This window comes from Leptopilina heterotoma, unplaced genomic scaffold, assembly GCF_015476425.1.
Source record: "Leptopilina heterotoma isolate Lh14 unplaced genomic scaffold, ASM1547642v1 Lhet_340, whole genome shotgun sequence".
Lineage (NCBI taxonomy): Eukaryota > Metazoa > Arthropoda > Insecta > Hymenoptera > Figitidae > Leptopilina > Leptopilina heterotoma.
This window is the reverse complement of record NW_025111028.1, coordinates 210,315-228,360: the sequence shown is the minus strand read 5'-3', so window position 1 is coordinate 228,360 and position 18,046 is coordinate 210,315. Positions and strand designations below refer to the sequence as shown.

The 18,046-nt window shown below is 21.2% G+C and overlaps 1 protein-coding gene across 3 annotated transcripts in view; it reads left to right on the top strand.

The window, feature by feature from the left end:
* The window catches only part of LOC122505106 (heterogeneous nuclear ribonucleoprotein 27C), a 53,059-nt gene extending 38,613 nt beyond the window's left edge, over positions 1–14,446 (top strand). For 2 of the 3 annotated variants that reach the window (XM_043616562.1, XM_043616564.1), the window contains one exon: positions 8,973–9,217. In XM_043616562.1, the coding sequence (XP_043472497.1) occupies positions 8,973–9,202 (230 nt within the window). In that variant the 3' untranslated portion in view covers positions 9,203–9,217. Of the gene's footprint in view, positions 1–8,972; positions 9,218–14,151 lie in introns of those variants that run through there. The other variant, XM_043616563.1, reaches the window with a different exon arrangement.
* The last annotated feature ends 3,600 nt before the right edge of the window (positions 14,447–18,046 follow it).

The following is an 18,046-nucleotide window of genomic DNA, read 5'->3' as shown; positions in this document are numbered from 1 at the left end:
TTAATTTAAAAAAATTGAATTTTTATGAAATTAAATTAAAAATAATTAAAATTTTATGAAATTTTATTAAAAATAATTGAAATTTTATGAAATTTAATTTTAAAAAATTGAATACTTATGAAATTTAATTAAAAATAATTGAAATTTCATTAAATTCAATTTAAAATAATTGAAATTTTATGAAATTTAATTTAAAAAAATTGAATTTTTATGAAATTAAATTAAAAATAATTAAAATTTTATTAAAAATAATTGAAATTTTATGAAATTTAATTTTAAAAAATTGAATACTTATGAAATTTAATTAAAAATAATTGAAATTTCATTAAATTCAATTTAAAATAATTGAAATTTTATGAAATTTAATAAAAAATAATTGAAATTTAATGAAATTTAATTAAAAAGAATTGACATTTAATGAAATTGAATTAAAAATAATTGAAATTTTATGAAATTGAATTAAAAGTAATTGAAATTTTATGAAATTTAATCTTAAAAAATTGAATACTTATGAAATTTAATTAAAAATAATTGAAATTTCATTAAATTCAATTTAAAATACTTGAAATTTTATGAAATTGAATTAAAAGTAATTGAAATCTTATGAAATTTAATTAAAAATAATTGAAATTTTATGAAATTGAATTAAAAGTAATTAAAATTTTATGAAATTTAATTAAAAATAATTGAAATTTTATGAAATTTAATTTAAAAAAATTGAATTTTTATGAAATTTAATTAAAAATAATTGAAATTTCATGAAATTCAATTTAAAATAATTGAATTTGTCAAATAATTTCATTGGATATTTAAAAAATTGATTTTGTAAAGAATTTGAATTGAATAATTGGCAAATAATTGAATTTTACATAAAGAATTGCAATTGAATTTTTCTTATAATTTTACTTACATTTTTGAAGATAATGAAGGAAATTTTTTTTAAATAATTAAAATTTTGAAGAATTCGATTTAAAATAATTGAATTCTTAAAATTTAATTTTGAATTCAAAGAATATATTTGAATATAATTCAATTCTTATAATTGATTTCTTTAATAATTTTACAGACATTTTTGAAAATTAGAAAAAATATTAAAATTCTCTTGGAAATCAGAAAAAACGAACTTTTTTCATGGTAACCCTGATAAATATCCAAAAGTAGAAAAAGTTTTACAAAATTAAAAAAAATTTGTATTTAAACACATTGAAAAAAACATTTTTTTTATCGAAGGACCTAATTAAAGAAAAATTCACGTTTTTTGAAAAAAAAAAAATGCTAACAAAAAAACTAACAATATTCACAAACATAGTTAATATAAATTTTTGATAAAAATAATTTGGGGATACTAAAGAGAAAATAAAATTAAAAAGAAACTTTCTTTTTATTAATTAATTAATTTTTTTTTTTGGTATTGTTAATCGTACTTTCTATCAGGGCTTACATATAAATAGAACATGTGCTTTTCTCTCGTGTCACGTCACATTTGGAAATATTGTCCTTGCACTTAGGTTTAGAAAATAAATAAATAAAAAAAAACTAATAAAGATAAAAAAAATGGAGACTGTAAAATGCAAGTGTCAAAGTACTGCTATAATTATCACTACGACTACCATTATTACTATCTAATTCAATTAAAACGAGAATTTTATTGTTATTAAATAATTAATACCGCTAATAACACCGTTACTATTTTTCACGATAAAAAAAAACATACTACAGCTCCTCGAGGCTAATTTTTAAGTTTTTTTTTATAAGGACAAAGAAACGTAGTATTAAATATTATTCGAAAACCTAATTAAATAAAAATGTCTAGATTAAAACCGGCTGGATAATTTTTTGAGAGTGAGTTTTAGATGTAAAAAATGAATAATTAATCGTACACAACTCGGACTCGTTCCTTATAAATAATTAATTAAAACACTCGTAGGAAATTGTTCCGATTATTGAAAAAAGAAATTTTTTTAAATATTAAGTTATATAAAAAAAGTTGGATAGTCCCGCGAGTCAAAAAATAGGTTTTAGAAAGAACTCCTCCCGAAGGGTCTACTTTTCTGAGAATGTTTGACATTTTTGGTAAGAAAAAAAAATTTCAAAAATACTCAGAGAAGCGTTTTGTTTTAATATTCAAAAAAAGGAAAAAATTAATTATGAAGTAAATTAATGTTTAGAATAATAAATCCTTTTTTGGTAAAAATTCCATATTTCCAAATAGGTAAAATTTTTGTTCGAACTTTCGAAGTAGACATTTGGGATTCTTATTTTAATGGGAAAAAAAATTTACTTCGTGATTCGATAAAATGGAGAAGTTTCAAGCATAAGGAGAGAAAAATAGAGAAAAAGGGACTGAAAGATCGTCAGCCGAAGCGTAACGGCCCCTCTTCTGTCTCTCTCTAGCGACGCATGCGCGAAAGTCACGAGAAACCACTGCGCGTGCGCCACTCTCATTCGTAGAAAATTGTGGCGCACGCGCAGTGACTTTCGCGCATGCGTCGCTAGAGAGAGAGACAGAAGAGGGGCCGTTACGCTCCGCCTGACGCTCTTTTTTCCCTTTTTTTTCTATTTTTCTCTCCCTGTGGCAAGAATTCAGGGTATTTTTGCATTAAATAAGATCATGACGATTTGTTAATTAAAAAAAAAAAAAAAATGAAGGGGTCTGAACGTGACGAGCGATAGGAATGTGCGAATGTGAATTCGACAATGTTATACAAATAAATCGACTAATTAAAATAAAGAGATAAGTTTTGTACAAATGTATTATAAATATTGAATTACTGGTTATCTCAAACGATACCTCAAAGATAAAGAAAAAACTAAATAATGAAAATAAAATTATTCACTCGACTCGTTTTTAATTATCCTAAAAGCGGAAGTATATCTTGTTCCTTATTATAGTCGACGGAGAAAATATAGAATGAGACAAAGTATAGGATTAAAAAAAAACAAATATCGCGTTAATTGACATTTAAAGTACGGATTTATCGACTAATTAATTAAAATGTAATTTGAATTAAGGCAGTTGTAGACAAGTATTAATATAGTAAAAGGAGATATTTTTTACATAATGAAAAAAAAGCGACAAATACCAACTATTGTGTTCTTGTTAAAATATGAAAGAATCGGAATGAATGATGATGATAATGATGATGAAAAGAGAGTAAAAAACGGAATCATTTTTGCAAAAATAGAAAAAGTAATCGTAATGGTGAAGATATCGACGGACATTAAAAACATAAAAAAAAACTTTAAGGAAAAATATGTAGAATTAACCGCTGATTGCCAAGTGTTTTTTAAGGTCGACAAAAAAAAGAAAACAATATTTCCAAATGGACGCACTGCCCATTGAATATCCTTCAAAAAAAAAAATTACTTTTTGAGAAATTCGAATCGTGAGGATGGCAGAAAAGAGAGAAAAAAACTAATGATAGTTGTTAATTATCGGTCGTTGACTAATTTTTAGCGATGTTGCGTTTTTTAAAATAAAACCTAAAAATAGAAAAAAGGAGAGACAAGAAGAATGAGTGAAAGCGCGAATGACAAAACCTTTAAAAAATCCTTGAGAAATTTTAAGGATTTCCGATTTAATTATAGTAAGAAAAAACGATTTTTATGAATAAATTTTATATCTATGTATTATAATACAAGAAAAGGAAAGCAAAACCTTAAATTATAATTTCTATAACAATAAGTTATATACATAAAAAAAAGAAGATTTAAGTACATAAATAATTTGTACAGAGAAGAAAAATTTTCCAAAAATAATAATTATTAGAAATTAAGTGTTTTTATCATTTACTTTTTAAACGAATAGAGAAATAATTTATTAGAGTTATAAATATTTAGAAAACTTGATAGGACGAGATTCGCGAATTTCACTTTTTATTTGTCGACTTTTTAAAAAAATATTCCAAGTACTCCTGTATCCCCTCCCCTCGTTCCACAAAAAAAAACACAATCAGAAACATTTTACTATTACTGCTACTATACTATTATTATTATTATTAAACAAACATATATATAATATATTAATATACTTAACGGTGTTTCTAGTGGATTAATTGAATTATTGATACTTAAGATATAATATTAATATTAATGATATAATGATATATATTATTATATATACATATAATTATATAATGAACATAAGTTGATATGATAACTAGTACGATTATGATATATATAAAAAAAATATATATATACCTATTATAGAGAAAAGTGGATCATTCATAAAGTATACCTGGTGATTAAATAGGAAATTATATGGAAATTATATCTTCTTGTTAATTTCTGTCAAATTCCTACCTTTAGTTTTATTTAAAATTAAAATTAGTTTTTAGTTGTTAATTTATAGAATTTTTAATTAATCTTCAGTTGGTATGGTTATTTTTTGCCACTCCGTTCACATATGGGTCGATTTGAACTATTTAATTTTTTTTTTAAATACATTACTTTTATTTATTTCCTTAAAAAAGTCACTAATTAATTTTTTAAAACGTGATGTCTAGTTTAGTTTAGCTAGATGTCAGTTTAGTTCCTTCTTGGAATTTCTCTTGCCACCTGGTGGCGACCTTGGCGTTCTCAAGTGGAGAAGTTCAACCATTTTACTTTCAAGTTAAAATTTAATTTTTAAATTTAAAAGTTAATTAATTTTATCCCTCAAAAGTTTTTTATAATTAAAAAAATGTTTTTGTGAGAATATTTTTTATTGTGTCAAAATTAAATTTTTTACTCATCAAATTTGAATTAATTGAATTAATTTTTAATTCGGTCTAAATGACCCAGTATGTGAACGGAAGGTCAAGATTATAAACTTTAGTTAGAAAGTAGAAATAAACTTTTTCTTTTTTTTAAATTACTTTACTTATAAAATAGAAATAAAATTATTTTACTTATATAATAGAAATATAATTATTTTACTTATAAAGTAGAAATAAAATAGATGTTTAAAACACTGCACAATTGAATTATAAATGAAAAGAAAAAAATTTCTTTTCTTTTTGTGTGAGTTGCGATTATATTTAGCCTTGCGACACTCGAAAATTATTTCTCTCACATTGTTTTCGAGACTTTTTTGATTTTCAATTAGTAAATTTAAATAATAAATTAGTAAAATTTACTATTAAAGTAATTAAATTTTTACTATCAAATTTGTTATTTTTAATTAATTTGAATTTTATAATCTCAAATTTTTAGTTTTCTTTAAAAAAGTAAAATATTAATAATAAAAATTTACAAATTGAAGAAATGGAAAGTAATTGAAATTTTATGAAATTTAATTAAAAATAATTGAAATTTTATGAAATTTTATTAAAAATAATTGAAATTTCATGAAATTTAATTAAAAATAATTGAAATTTTATGAGATTTAATTAAAAATAATTTAAATTTCATGAAATTTAATTGAAAATAATTGAACTTGTTAAATAATTTCATTAGATATATAAATTGAAATTTTATGAAATTTATTTTAAAATAATTGAAATTTCCTAAAATTTAATTAAAATTTAAAAATAATTGAAATTTTATAAAATTTAATTGAAAATAATTGAATTTGTTAAATAATTTCATTAGATATTTAAAAAATTGAATTTGTAAAGAATTTTAATTGAATAATTGGTAAATAATTGAATTTTACATAAAGAATTGCAATTGAATTTTTCTTATAATTTTACTGGCATTTTCGAAGATACTGAAGAAAATTTTTTTTTAGTAATTAAAATTTTCAAGAATTTTATTAAAAATAATTGAATTCTTAGAATTTAATTTTGTATTCAAAGAATATATTTGAATATAATTCAATTCTTATAATTGAATTCTTTAATAACTTTACAGCCATTTTTGAAAATCAGAAAAAAAATATTAAAATTCTCTTGGAAATCAGGAAAAAAACGAACTTTTTTCATGACAACCCTGATATATATCCAAAAGTAGAAAAAGTTTTACAAAATTTACATGATCTATAATATTTAAAAATGAAAATTAAGTCTTAATTTTTTTAATTTTGAAAATAATTTCTCACCCTAAAAAATAGTTTTTTACTTTAATTTTTACTAATTAAAATATTAATTTGACTTTTGTTTTACTGAACTTTGAAATTCGAATATGGCAAGAAACTTGTTTCACATAATGAGTTGAAATAATTAGTACGAGTTGCGAAAGGTTAAATGTACTTTATATTAAAATTAATTTTATAGATAAAATTATTAGAAAATTTAATTAAAAGTTAACAAATTAAAAATTTAACAGTTGAAGAAATTGAATTCAAACTATTTTTTCGAAATTTTGAAATTAAATCCGAAGAAGTAAAAAAAGAGGAAAAAAAGAATAAATTAAAATTGATAAGTAAAATTTAAATACTAATCAATTTTAAAGCAAAATTTTCTATTTGAATATTAAAATTAAAGTAAAAATTAAAATTTTTCAAAATCTGTATAAATTTTAAATATTTTAATTTTGAAGTTTCAAATGAGAAAATGAATCGTATTTTCCTTTTTTTTAAGTCCTCATCAGATTTTACTTCCCAAATATTTTTAAAAAATAAAATAATCTTTTGACAATTTTTTTTTATCTTTTTAACATATAATTAAATTTTGATTTTACTCTTGGCAAAATTTACCGAATCAGACAGTAAATATTTTATTTGAATTTTATATCAAGTATTCCAGTGAATTCTATTTTTATCTCACATTTTACATACTATGCTAAAATGTGATCATTTCAGTTGATGTCACACACTGGAAGTACTTGTAAAATTCATCATAAAATATTTCCTTCCTTGCGTAAATTTTCCAAGTACTAATTTTTTTTTTCGTTTCGTTTATATATTTTTGAAAGTAGAAAATATTGTAACAAAAAATTATGGAGTATACATGAAGGTGGCCCACTACTTCGAGTTCAAAAACAATTTTCATGTCTTTTGAAAAAAAGAGAGAGAGAGAAAAAAAAATGAAAATAAAAAACGCAGCTTCGTTAATGGTGCAGTGTTTTATGCGCGACCCAGCGAATAACGTATCTGTAGAATCATTGGTATTTTCTTTTTTTATAGCTGTTTTTTATTCTGATATAAGATACGATATTCGAGAATTGAAATGAAAAAGGACTTTGAAAATTCGAAAATGGATTTTTTTTTGTTTTATTAAAATTAAGATTAATTTACTAATTAAGAAATTTATTGGATGAAATTCAGAAGAAATTCAGAAGAAATTCAAAATTTTGAATTCAGAATTTCAAAATTAAATTTCACTAAATTTTCTCAAAAACAAGGATCACGTTATTTTTTTCAAATTTTGGCGCTTATTTCGTTAATTTTCATTTTAAATTAATTTCGCTTATTTAATAAATTTTCCAAATATTTTTAGTCAAAAGTTTAGTTTCACAAAGTTTTTAATTTACATTTTAATTAATTATTAATTTCGAACTTAAATAATAAATCTTATTTACTTTCTAAATTTGAATTATTAAAAAATGTTTACTAATTACATTGAATTTTGCTTTTTGATTAGTAAATTTTACTAATAAATACTAATTTCCACTAATTTAGTAGTAAAACTTAATTTATCTGATTAATTTAATTTATGGATTTTTTTGTTTATTTTTATTTTAGGAACAATTTTGTAGAACCTGATAAACAATTTTTTTTATTTTGAATTCTTTGAATTCTAAATTTTTTGTATTTTTAATTTTGTATTTTTTGTAAACTTTATGTATTTTTTTTTATATTGTTATATTTTAGATTTAGGGCCAATTTTCTAAAACTGGATAATCTATTTTTTATTTTAAATTATTATCTACTTTTTGTTTTTACGTTTTTTAATTTGTGTATTTTTTTGTTTATTTATATTCTAGGAACAATTATGCAAAACTCTCGCAACGTTTAAATGAACGAAATACTTTTTTTGGGCAAAAATATTTTCAAAAATTATTGCAGACTTTAATAAAAATTTCGAAATAAAAATTTTCTAAATTAAAAATTTTCAATGTTTATATTTTTTTTAAACTTGACGTATTAAAATAAAATTTAAAAAGTAAATGAATGTTGAAAATTTCAATTTTTAGAACTTTAGGACACGTACGTATTTCGAAAAATTGAAAGATCAATTAATTGAAATTTTATTTATTTCTAATTTTTTTTTTCGATAAAAAAATGTCAGTCCCAATAATTTTTTAACTTTTTGATTCATACTGCCTAGCAACCGGCTAGGAACTGGCATTCTTCCGTCTAGCAACCGGAGCGGTACTGGCACTCTACCGACTGAAAACAATATAATGTATATTATTATCAATTAGGATATTAATTAACAAGAATAAGCGTAGAATATGGTAATTGTTACTTTTTTTCTAATTTTATTTTCCTGTATGATTTTTTTTTATAAATTCACTTTTAAAAATAAATTTAAAAATAAATTTAAAAATCTTATCACAAATTTTTTTTCACAATCTGATAAATTTTACTTTTTGAAGTAATTATTAATTCCAAAGAAACTTTAATTTAAGAAAATAAGTTTAATTATTTAATTGACAAGACACTAGAAATAATTATTACTTTACTTTAAAAATATTAATTTATAAATTGAAATGAACTTAGAATATGGTTACTGTAATATATTTTTTCGAATTCCTTACTTTTCGGTCCTTATCGTTAATTATTTTTTTAACGTACTCTATATAAAAATAATTAACTCAATAATTAAAACGTGATGGATTTTCAATATCCATATTTTTATTGTTATAAATTCGTTTAATTACATTTAATATTTTATTAATTTTTATTACAAAGATAATGAAAACAGGAAAAATTTATCTGATTGTAGAAAACAAAATTATGATGAGAATTTTAAATGTGAATTTATAAAAAAAATTCTATTTATGAACATAAAATTATTTACAAGAAAGTAACAATTACCATATTCTAAGGTTATTCTTATTAGTTAATATCCTAATGATAATAATAATATACATTATATTGTTCTCAGTCTGTAGAATTGAAGATGCAAGAAAGCCAGTTTCCAGAGGGTGGCGAAAAGCCAAGAAAAAATCCAAGTCATGTTCCAGTAGAATAGCAGTAGAGACATTCCGACGTCGGTACAGGATAGACATAATAGAACCCATGCCAGAAGAAGATGTTACTATTTTAAAAGTTATTGCTATTATTTCGTTTGTTGCTTATTATGTTAAAATTTTACTAAACATTAAAACATTTTGAAACTTTATAAATTAATTTTAAATACGTGACATAATTTTTGTTGTAAACAAAAAAACATTTAAATTTCAAGAGGAAATGAATAAATTTCGTTCATTTGAATATATTCAGAATTTTAGGGATATTTTTTTGTCGCACCTATTTTTTTTTAGAAAATAATTCACCTTATTTCAATGAAAAAAGCTACTGTGATTCTTGTGAAAAATAATAAAAAAAAGAGTTGAAAACTTTTCTATTTTGAATTTTGAAATAATTCAAATGTCCTTTTTGATTTCAATCTTTCTTTCGTTTTTTTTTTTTTTGTAGTAGATTTTAAGTTAGTTTTTAAGTACATAATTACTTAAGTATATAATTTTAATCTGCGCCCATAAAAATTTGAATCCTTATCCTCTCGATTCTTTTTTCCCCACAGAAGTTGTTGCAATTCCAAAATTGAAAACTGTCGAACCTGAAAATCCAATTTTCCTTTCCAATGGTGATGCGGCTCCCGGTCCCCAACGATTTTCCTTAACTCAACACACGAATTATCATCCCTATCGACGCTAGGTGTTGAACAAAAAAAAAATGAGAAAAACACTATTCCTAGCGTGAAAGAAGAAAGAAATGAACAAGAGGCCCTTTTTCGAAAAAAAGAATCCTTTAATTATCCAAAAATTAATTTAAATTAATTTAAATTGTGTAATAGATTGTTACTTAATAGTCGTCTTAGACTAACTACTTATAAGATTAGTATTTACTTATAAAATTATTCAGTACTTATAAGATTAGCTATAATATTAAAATAACTAAGATTTTAAATGAAATTTATTAATGTTATTGATTATTGATTATTGATTATTAATTATTAATTATTAATTTACAAACTAAGTTTTATTGTTTCCCTCAGGAATTATTATAAAATTAAGATTAGATAATATAAAATACCTAGAATAGTGCATTCTACGATTTTGTTATCTTTGCAACGTGTATTTGTCAATTTCATTATAATTATAATTTTTAATCAGTAAATCCATTTTTAAAATCGTATTTTTTATACTTATATTTTTAAAGAGTAATTTAAGAATTTTCGGTTTAGTTTTTTATGAAACTGAGTTTGGAAAATGGATCAAATTAAACTGACTATTTCAGGGATCACAGATAATTATCTATAATTATGAAAAAAGGGTGAAAAAGGTAGCAAATTATCAAAATAGTTACCTATTTTGATAATTTGCTACCTTTTTCAGCCTTTTTTTATAATTCGATTCATTTTCGATTGATAAAATATAATATTTCAATAATAGTTGAATTTACAATGGTTGTAATTAATTTACAATGTTTGATAATAATGAAATTAAATCTAAGACTAAAAAAATTAAAGAACGTAATAATATCGGAAATTAAAAATTGAAATCCGTTAACAGGGTTGCCACGCAACCTGAAAACCTGGAAAACCTGGAAATGTTAGGGAATTTTATAAACCTTGAAACAAAACTGGAAAAGTCAGGGAATTTTTATTGAAATCATGGAAAATTATTGTTTTCTAAAGTTATTGTGCTTATTCTTGAAATCTAATTTTTCTTTAATTCAATTTTCTTAATTCAAAATTTTTAATTCATTCTTAAAATAGTTGTCTTTACAATTTTTCTTCGCAATAATTCAATTATTTTCATAAATAATGAAATTTTTTACAGAGATTCAATGATTTTCATAAATAATAAAAAAATTTATAGATTTACAATTATTTTCATAAATAAATAAATAAATTATTTTTAAAAATTTTAATGAAATTCTTTTTAACAATTCAATTTTTTTTCCAAAATAATTTTCATAAAATTCTTCGTAGAAATTTCATGAATTTCTATAATTTATCAAAATTCAATTATTTTCAATATCTACTATTTCAATAAAATTTCACAAAAGAATTCAATTAGGTATTTAAAAAGAAATATTATTAAAAAATTCGTCTCAAGAATTTAATTATTTTCAAAAGTAATAAAATTCTTCGCGGAAATTCAATTATGGTGAAAAGTTTAAAAAAATTATCGTGAAAATTTCAATTATCTTTATAAATATTAAAATTTTTCTCCAAAATTCAATTATTTTCGAAAATTTTCATGAAATTCTTTTTAACAAATTCAATTTTTTTTCAAAAATTCTCTTCCAGTCAATGTTTTTCAATATCTACTATTTTAATAAAATTTTCAAAAAGAAATTAATTATTTAAAAATTTTTTTTATAAATTTCTTTGCAATAATTCTATTATTTTCAAAAATAATCAATTTATGTTTACAGAGATTCAATTATTTTTATAAATATGTAATACAATTTTTTACAGGGATTCAATTATTATTTTCATAAATAATAAAACTCATTGCAGAATTTCAATTATTTTTCATATAATTTTAATCGAATTCCTCGAAAAATGTAATTATTCTTATAATTTTATTAAAATTCGTCAAAAGAATTCAATAATTTAAAAATTTGTCAATAAATTTCTTTATGAGAATTCAATTTTGAGAAACATTCAATTATTCAATAAATTATTTATTTTTGTATTAAAAATAATTAGGTATTTAAAAAGAAATGTTATTAAAAAATTCGTCTCAAGAATTCAATTATTTTCAAAAGTAATAAAATTCTTAGCACAAATTCAATTATGATCAAAAGTTTAAAAAAAGTTATAGTCAAAATTTCAATTATTTTTATAAATATTAAAATTTTTCTCTAAAATTCAATTATTTTGAAAAATTTTAATAAAATTCTTGGAAATATTTCAATTATATTCAAAAATTTTAATAAAATTCTTGACAAAATTTCAATTATTTTCAAAAACTTTTCTCAATTCAATAAAATTTTTTACAGAGATTCAATTATTTTTAATACATTTTTAATCTAATTTCTCGAAAAATGAAATTATTCTTAAAAATTTGATTGAAATTCGCCAAAAGAATTTTAATTATACCTATTTAAAAATTTGTTGCTAAAATTCTTTAAATGAGAGTTCAATTCTTCAATATAAATGTTTTTTTTTGTATTTAAATAATTGAATTGTCGTAGAATTTTCTAATAATAATTGATTCAAATATGAATTTCAGTTAAAACTTCAGATAATAATTGAGTTTTGAAAAGGTTTCAAATTATAATCTTCGAATGTTTGAATTTTTTATACTTTTAACATAAAATTGTGTAGATTTAATTTTTTTGTAAAAGTTCAATTGAATTTTTTTTAAATTATTTGAAATTTTTATTTTCTAATATATATTTGATTGAAGAATTTTCGAATATTTGAATAATCGATGAAATTTCGTAAAAATTGAATTGTAAACAAAAGGATTTGAAAATGTTGTAATAATTTTTTCAGAAATTATTAATAATGAATGAATGAATAATTAATTTAAAGAAGAATTTTAGTTAAAAATTCTGGAAAACAATAATTGAATTAAAATAATGAAAATAATTTTGAATAAGTTACAGTAACAATATTCTTACAATATAAAATAATTATTGATTGATTGATTATCTGTCGATAATTTTACGTTCGGTTTTATTATTTGATGATAATTTATTTTTACGAGACCTATACTGAAAATAGAATTTTTTCTGAAAAAATTGAATCTCCGAACTCTCATGGTAAGAGTCGAACACCACATCCACTCATTTCCGGTGAGGTGATCTAACCAATTGTCTCCCGTGTAGCTCAATTGGTTAGAGCACCTCACCGGAAATGAGTGGATGTGGTGTTCGACTCCCACCATGAGAGTTCGGAGATTCAATTTTTTCAGAAAAAATTCTATTTTCAGTATAGGTCTCGTAAAAATAAATTATCATCAAATAAAATAATTATTTTATCAGTCGGTTATTTTTAATTATTATATATGAAACATGAATATATCGATTGCTCCGAGTCGAAGATTCGGAGTGATCGATTTCTTTATGTTTTATAACAATTTTTTATAAGTTTTTTAATTTCAAAAAAGTTAGAATTAAAAATTTTGTAAAATATAATAATGTAGTTTTATAAACCTGGAAAAATTCCGTTTTTTAACCTGGAAAACCTGGAAAAGTCAGGGAATTTGAAATGAGCAAAAGCGTGGCAACCCTGGTTAATATCAATTGGCAAATTTTCTTAATTTGATTTATAAATAATTATAAAACTATGAATATTGACAAAGATCTTGAAAATTCAATATGGAGACGTTATTCTCCACCTGAGAACGCCAAGGTCACTGCTAGATGTCAGATCAGTTCCTTCTTGGAATTTTTGCTGCCACCTAGTGGCGACCTTCGCGTTCTCAAGTGGAGAAATTCGACCATTTTACTTTTAATTTAAAATTTAACTTTAGAATTTGAATTAAATTTAGAATTTAAATATTAAATAATTAATTTTATTGAAGAATTAATCGCCAATTTAAAAAAAGATGTGATCCCTGCTGCGATTTTTCCAATTAAAGTTAAAATTCTCTTTTACAATGTTCAATTATCAACAATTTCAATTTTTCATTATTAAACTATTCTTAATTAAAATTTAAATAAATTATTAAAATTACTTAGTTAAAATTTTTTTAATTTTAATTATTAATAAGAAATTAGCATAAATAGACTAAGAATTAATACTAATATACTTTAAGTATAGTATTATGTTAAATTATTATTATTATTATTATTATTATTATTAAGCATTAATTTGTAAGTAAAATTAAGTATAATTGCTGATTTTCTTAAGCCACATCATGTGATTTCGCCAAAGGAATCAAGAGTCACTTTTGTCCAGAGCTTCTAAGAAAATGGGACGTTTCTTCTCTCAAAAAAAACTTCAACACCGAAAAAGTAGAAAACAAAAAGATAATAATTATTTATTATCCATAATCCAATTCTCCTTGGGATCCTTTGTTTCCTTGTAACATTTTTTTTTCCAATCCCGGGCTTGCTATTTAATTATATTACTACGTTATTTAATCAAATCTTAACAGGACCTGCATTAACGACAACTCATCAATCAACGAACAAATCAGAAGTTCCCGCAGGAAACGGTGACTCTGCACACTCTGGATTTGGACCCAAACGGGGTCAGATGGCAACGGGGTCCAATTATCATCCTTATCGAAGATAAAACAAAAAAAGAAGGGTTTTTCTTCCTCTCACTATATTATTTTTCATTTTTGTTTTTTTACTTTTCATTATTTTCTCGATGTGAAGTTAGCGTCGATGATTAGCGTCCAAGAGTTTTTTATTTGGGGTTTTTAGTGATCGAAATGTCGGTAATTTTACTAATTTTTGTTATTTTCTTTCTAAATTTGAATTAGTGGAAATTGCTAATTTGAATTAGTCACTTTTTGCTTTTGAATTAGTAAATTTCGCTAAATAAATATTAATTTTTTTAGTAATTTATTAGTAAAATTTATTAATTCGTTTACTATTCAGAATTAGTAAATTTTACTAATAAATAGTCATTTCTATAAATTTATTAGTAAAATTTACTAATTCTACTAATTTTACTTTTTTTAATATAATTTTTTTAAGGCAAAATTTATAATAAAAAGAAGTAAAAAATAAATTAGTAATTGTTGTTTATTAGTAAATTTTACTCATTCTGAATAGTAAATGAAATAATAAATTTTACTAATAAATTACTAAAAAATTAATATATTTATTAGTAAAATTTATTATTTCATTTACTGTTCAGAATTAGTAAATTTTACTAATTTATTTGTTATTCTGAATTACTAATTTTTACTAAAAAGATTAGTAGATATTAATGTTTATTAGTAAAATTTACTATTTCATTCGTTATTCTGAATTAATAAATTTTTCTAAAAAAATTAGTAGAAATAATGTTTATTGGTAAAATTAACTAATTCAAAATAGTGAATGAAATAGTAAATTTTGAAATTAGTAGAATTAGCAAAATTTTACTATTAAATTAGTAGACATTACTATTTATTAGTAAAATTTACGATTTTAAAAGCAAAAAGTAAGTTACTAGTTCAAATTAGTAAAGATTTTAAAACTTTTACCAATTCAAATTTAGAGAGTAGGGAGTTCAAAATTTTTCAGAATATTTTTTAGTAACTAAAGAACTTTAAACATTTAAAACATTTTTTTTTTGAAATTTGAAAACATTTGTTTTTTCTTCGTTCAGGCGAAAAAATTTGTTTCGACGCTTAGCGTCGACGACAACTTCAAAGGACCTTCATTATTATATAGGTTAATTATAACACGACGCATCCGTGACAAAATATTATTGTATTTTTCTTTTTTACTATTTCATGGATCATTTTGAATTTGATTCATCCAAGAGAATGTAGATCGCGAGGAAAATAATTAATTAACATTTAAATAATTGGAATTTTATTATCAATAGTATTTTGTAAAAATTATTTTTTACAAAATACTATTGATAATAAAATTCCAAAATACTATTTTTTAAAAAAAATATATATATTGTTTTTTGAAAAAAAAAATTGTTTTCTAAAAAAAATATTATTTTCTAATACAGAATAAAAATATCAATTTTTAAGAATTAAATTCAAAAAATCTGTTTATAAATAATTTATACGTAAATGAAAATTTTCGTTAAATTCATTATAGAGGATTTTCTTAAAAATGATTCGATTTTAATTTTTCAATTTTATTAAATCAAAGAAATCAGTTTCTTACATTCGTTTTGTTTGATACAAAATAAACTTTTCTTCTATAAACAAAAACAGAGTTTTTGATTCAAAAAAAAAATTTCTTTTTTTTCAAACAACTTTTCTTTGATTTAAATTTTAAAAAAATTTCTTTAAATTTAAAATATTTTTTAAAACATTCCTGAAATAAAGAATTTTAAAAATTAAAGAAATTTTATCATTAATTATAGAGTCAAAGAAATAGTTTTTTAATTTAAGAAGAAAAATTCCTTTGAAACAAATAGTTTTTGAATGAAATGAATTTTTTTTCGAATTAAATAAATTTTTTTTCGAATAAATTTTCTTTGAATGAAAATAAAGAATTATTTCTTTGACCCTGTGTCAATGAAAAAATTGTTTGATTTAAAGAATAAATTTCTTTTATGTATTTTTTAATTGGATTCAAAGAATAAATTTCTGGATTAAAAAAAATTTGTTTAAATTAAAGAAATTTTCTTTCGATACAAGAAATTTATTCTTTTTGTCAAAGAAATTTTACCTTTAACGTAGGATTAAAGAAATAATTCTTTATAATCTAAATAAATAAAAAAAAAATTTTTGTAAAATAAATAATAATAAATAATTTAAAAATAAAATTTAAATAAAAAGGAAAATTTCTTTTAAACTAATATTGTCTTTGAATCAAAGAAATATAAATTATTTGATACAAATAAATATTTATTTGATAATAGTAAAATGTCGTTTGTTTGAATCAAATAAATTTTTGTTTTCAGTGAATGCAAATTCTATAAAATTTTGTAGATTTTAAATTCTTGAAAATTGATATATTTGTTCGTATAGAAAATAACTTTAATAATAAAATTTAAATTTTTTAAACAGTTCATTGTTTATTTTCTTGAAATATGATTTTTAAAAAATAATATTAAATAAATTCTCTGAAAAAAATTATTTTAAAAAAATTCTTTCACAAAATTATTTTTAAAAAATAATCTTCATTCTTTTGGATGAAAAAATAGAAGAAGAAATCTTCCTGTTAGTTTTTGAAAAAGATTAACGATTGTTGATTATTATTTTACAATTACTAGTTAGTTATTAATAAAAGATCATATTTTCCCTTCTTCAAGACACGTTATTCTATGTTTTTTTATATATATAAAAAAGAAAATCAAAACGATCCATAGACGAGATTTTTGTACAATAATAGAATTAACAATAATATGACTATATATACTTACCATTTTTTTCAAATGTAAAATGAAAGAAAAAAATTATTGTATTTTTATTTCTTGAAAACAAAAAAGAATATTTTTAAATTCAGAAAAGAAATAAATTATAATTACAGAAAATATTTTCAGTAAAGAAGTAAATTTATTTCACGACGTTACACCAAAAGCACGAATATTTACAATTTTGGACCATTTTTATTTCGAAAAAAGACATTGAGTTCAAAAAATTTTTTCATTAATAACTATAGCTGTTTTTCTTTTATAATTTAATTTTTCGATTAATTACTTTTTTTTGAACATTGATTGTTACAGTTTATTCACAATTTTTTTCAGAAACAATCGGGCTAAAAAGCGATTTATTTACTGGCACAGAGTTTCATTTATATATTTTCTAGAAATATGTCATGAAATTTTTCAAGCAGCTTTATACAGTTTTTTTTTTTTTTAAATATATTTGTTTTCAATGCACATTGAGAATTGAACCGTTTCCATAAAAAAAAATGTTTTTTTTGTATATTGATATTGTAATAGAAAATAAAATTTTTGTTTTTGAAATAAATATTAATATTAGATATGGTAATATTTTTTGGGGGGGACAATTATTTATATAATTCTATTTTTATAAACTTATTGTCCCAAAAAAAAAAAAAAAAAAAAAAAAATATTAATACTTTTTTTGCAACAATTATTCATATAATTTTATTTTGATAAATTTATTTTCAAATCCGAAATATTATTTGTTCGACATCAAAGAAATAGGTACCCAATGGGAAGTAAACGATTGGTTCAATAATGGGCCATGCTTGGCGAACTCCGTTCCATTATTGGAACATTAATGGCAACCATCATTGGACCACCAATGGTTTAAACTTGGGATGATCACGCTACTGCCAATGATCGGTAGCCAAGCATCGGGCCAATATTAGTTGCCAAGGAATTGCCAAGAAAACAAAATCGATTTTTAAAAGCTTGATTTTTTATTGGCAGCCAACAAAAAACCAAGGTTTTGA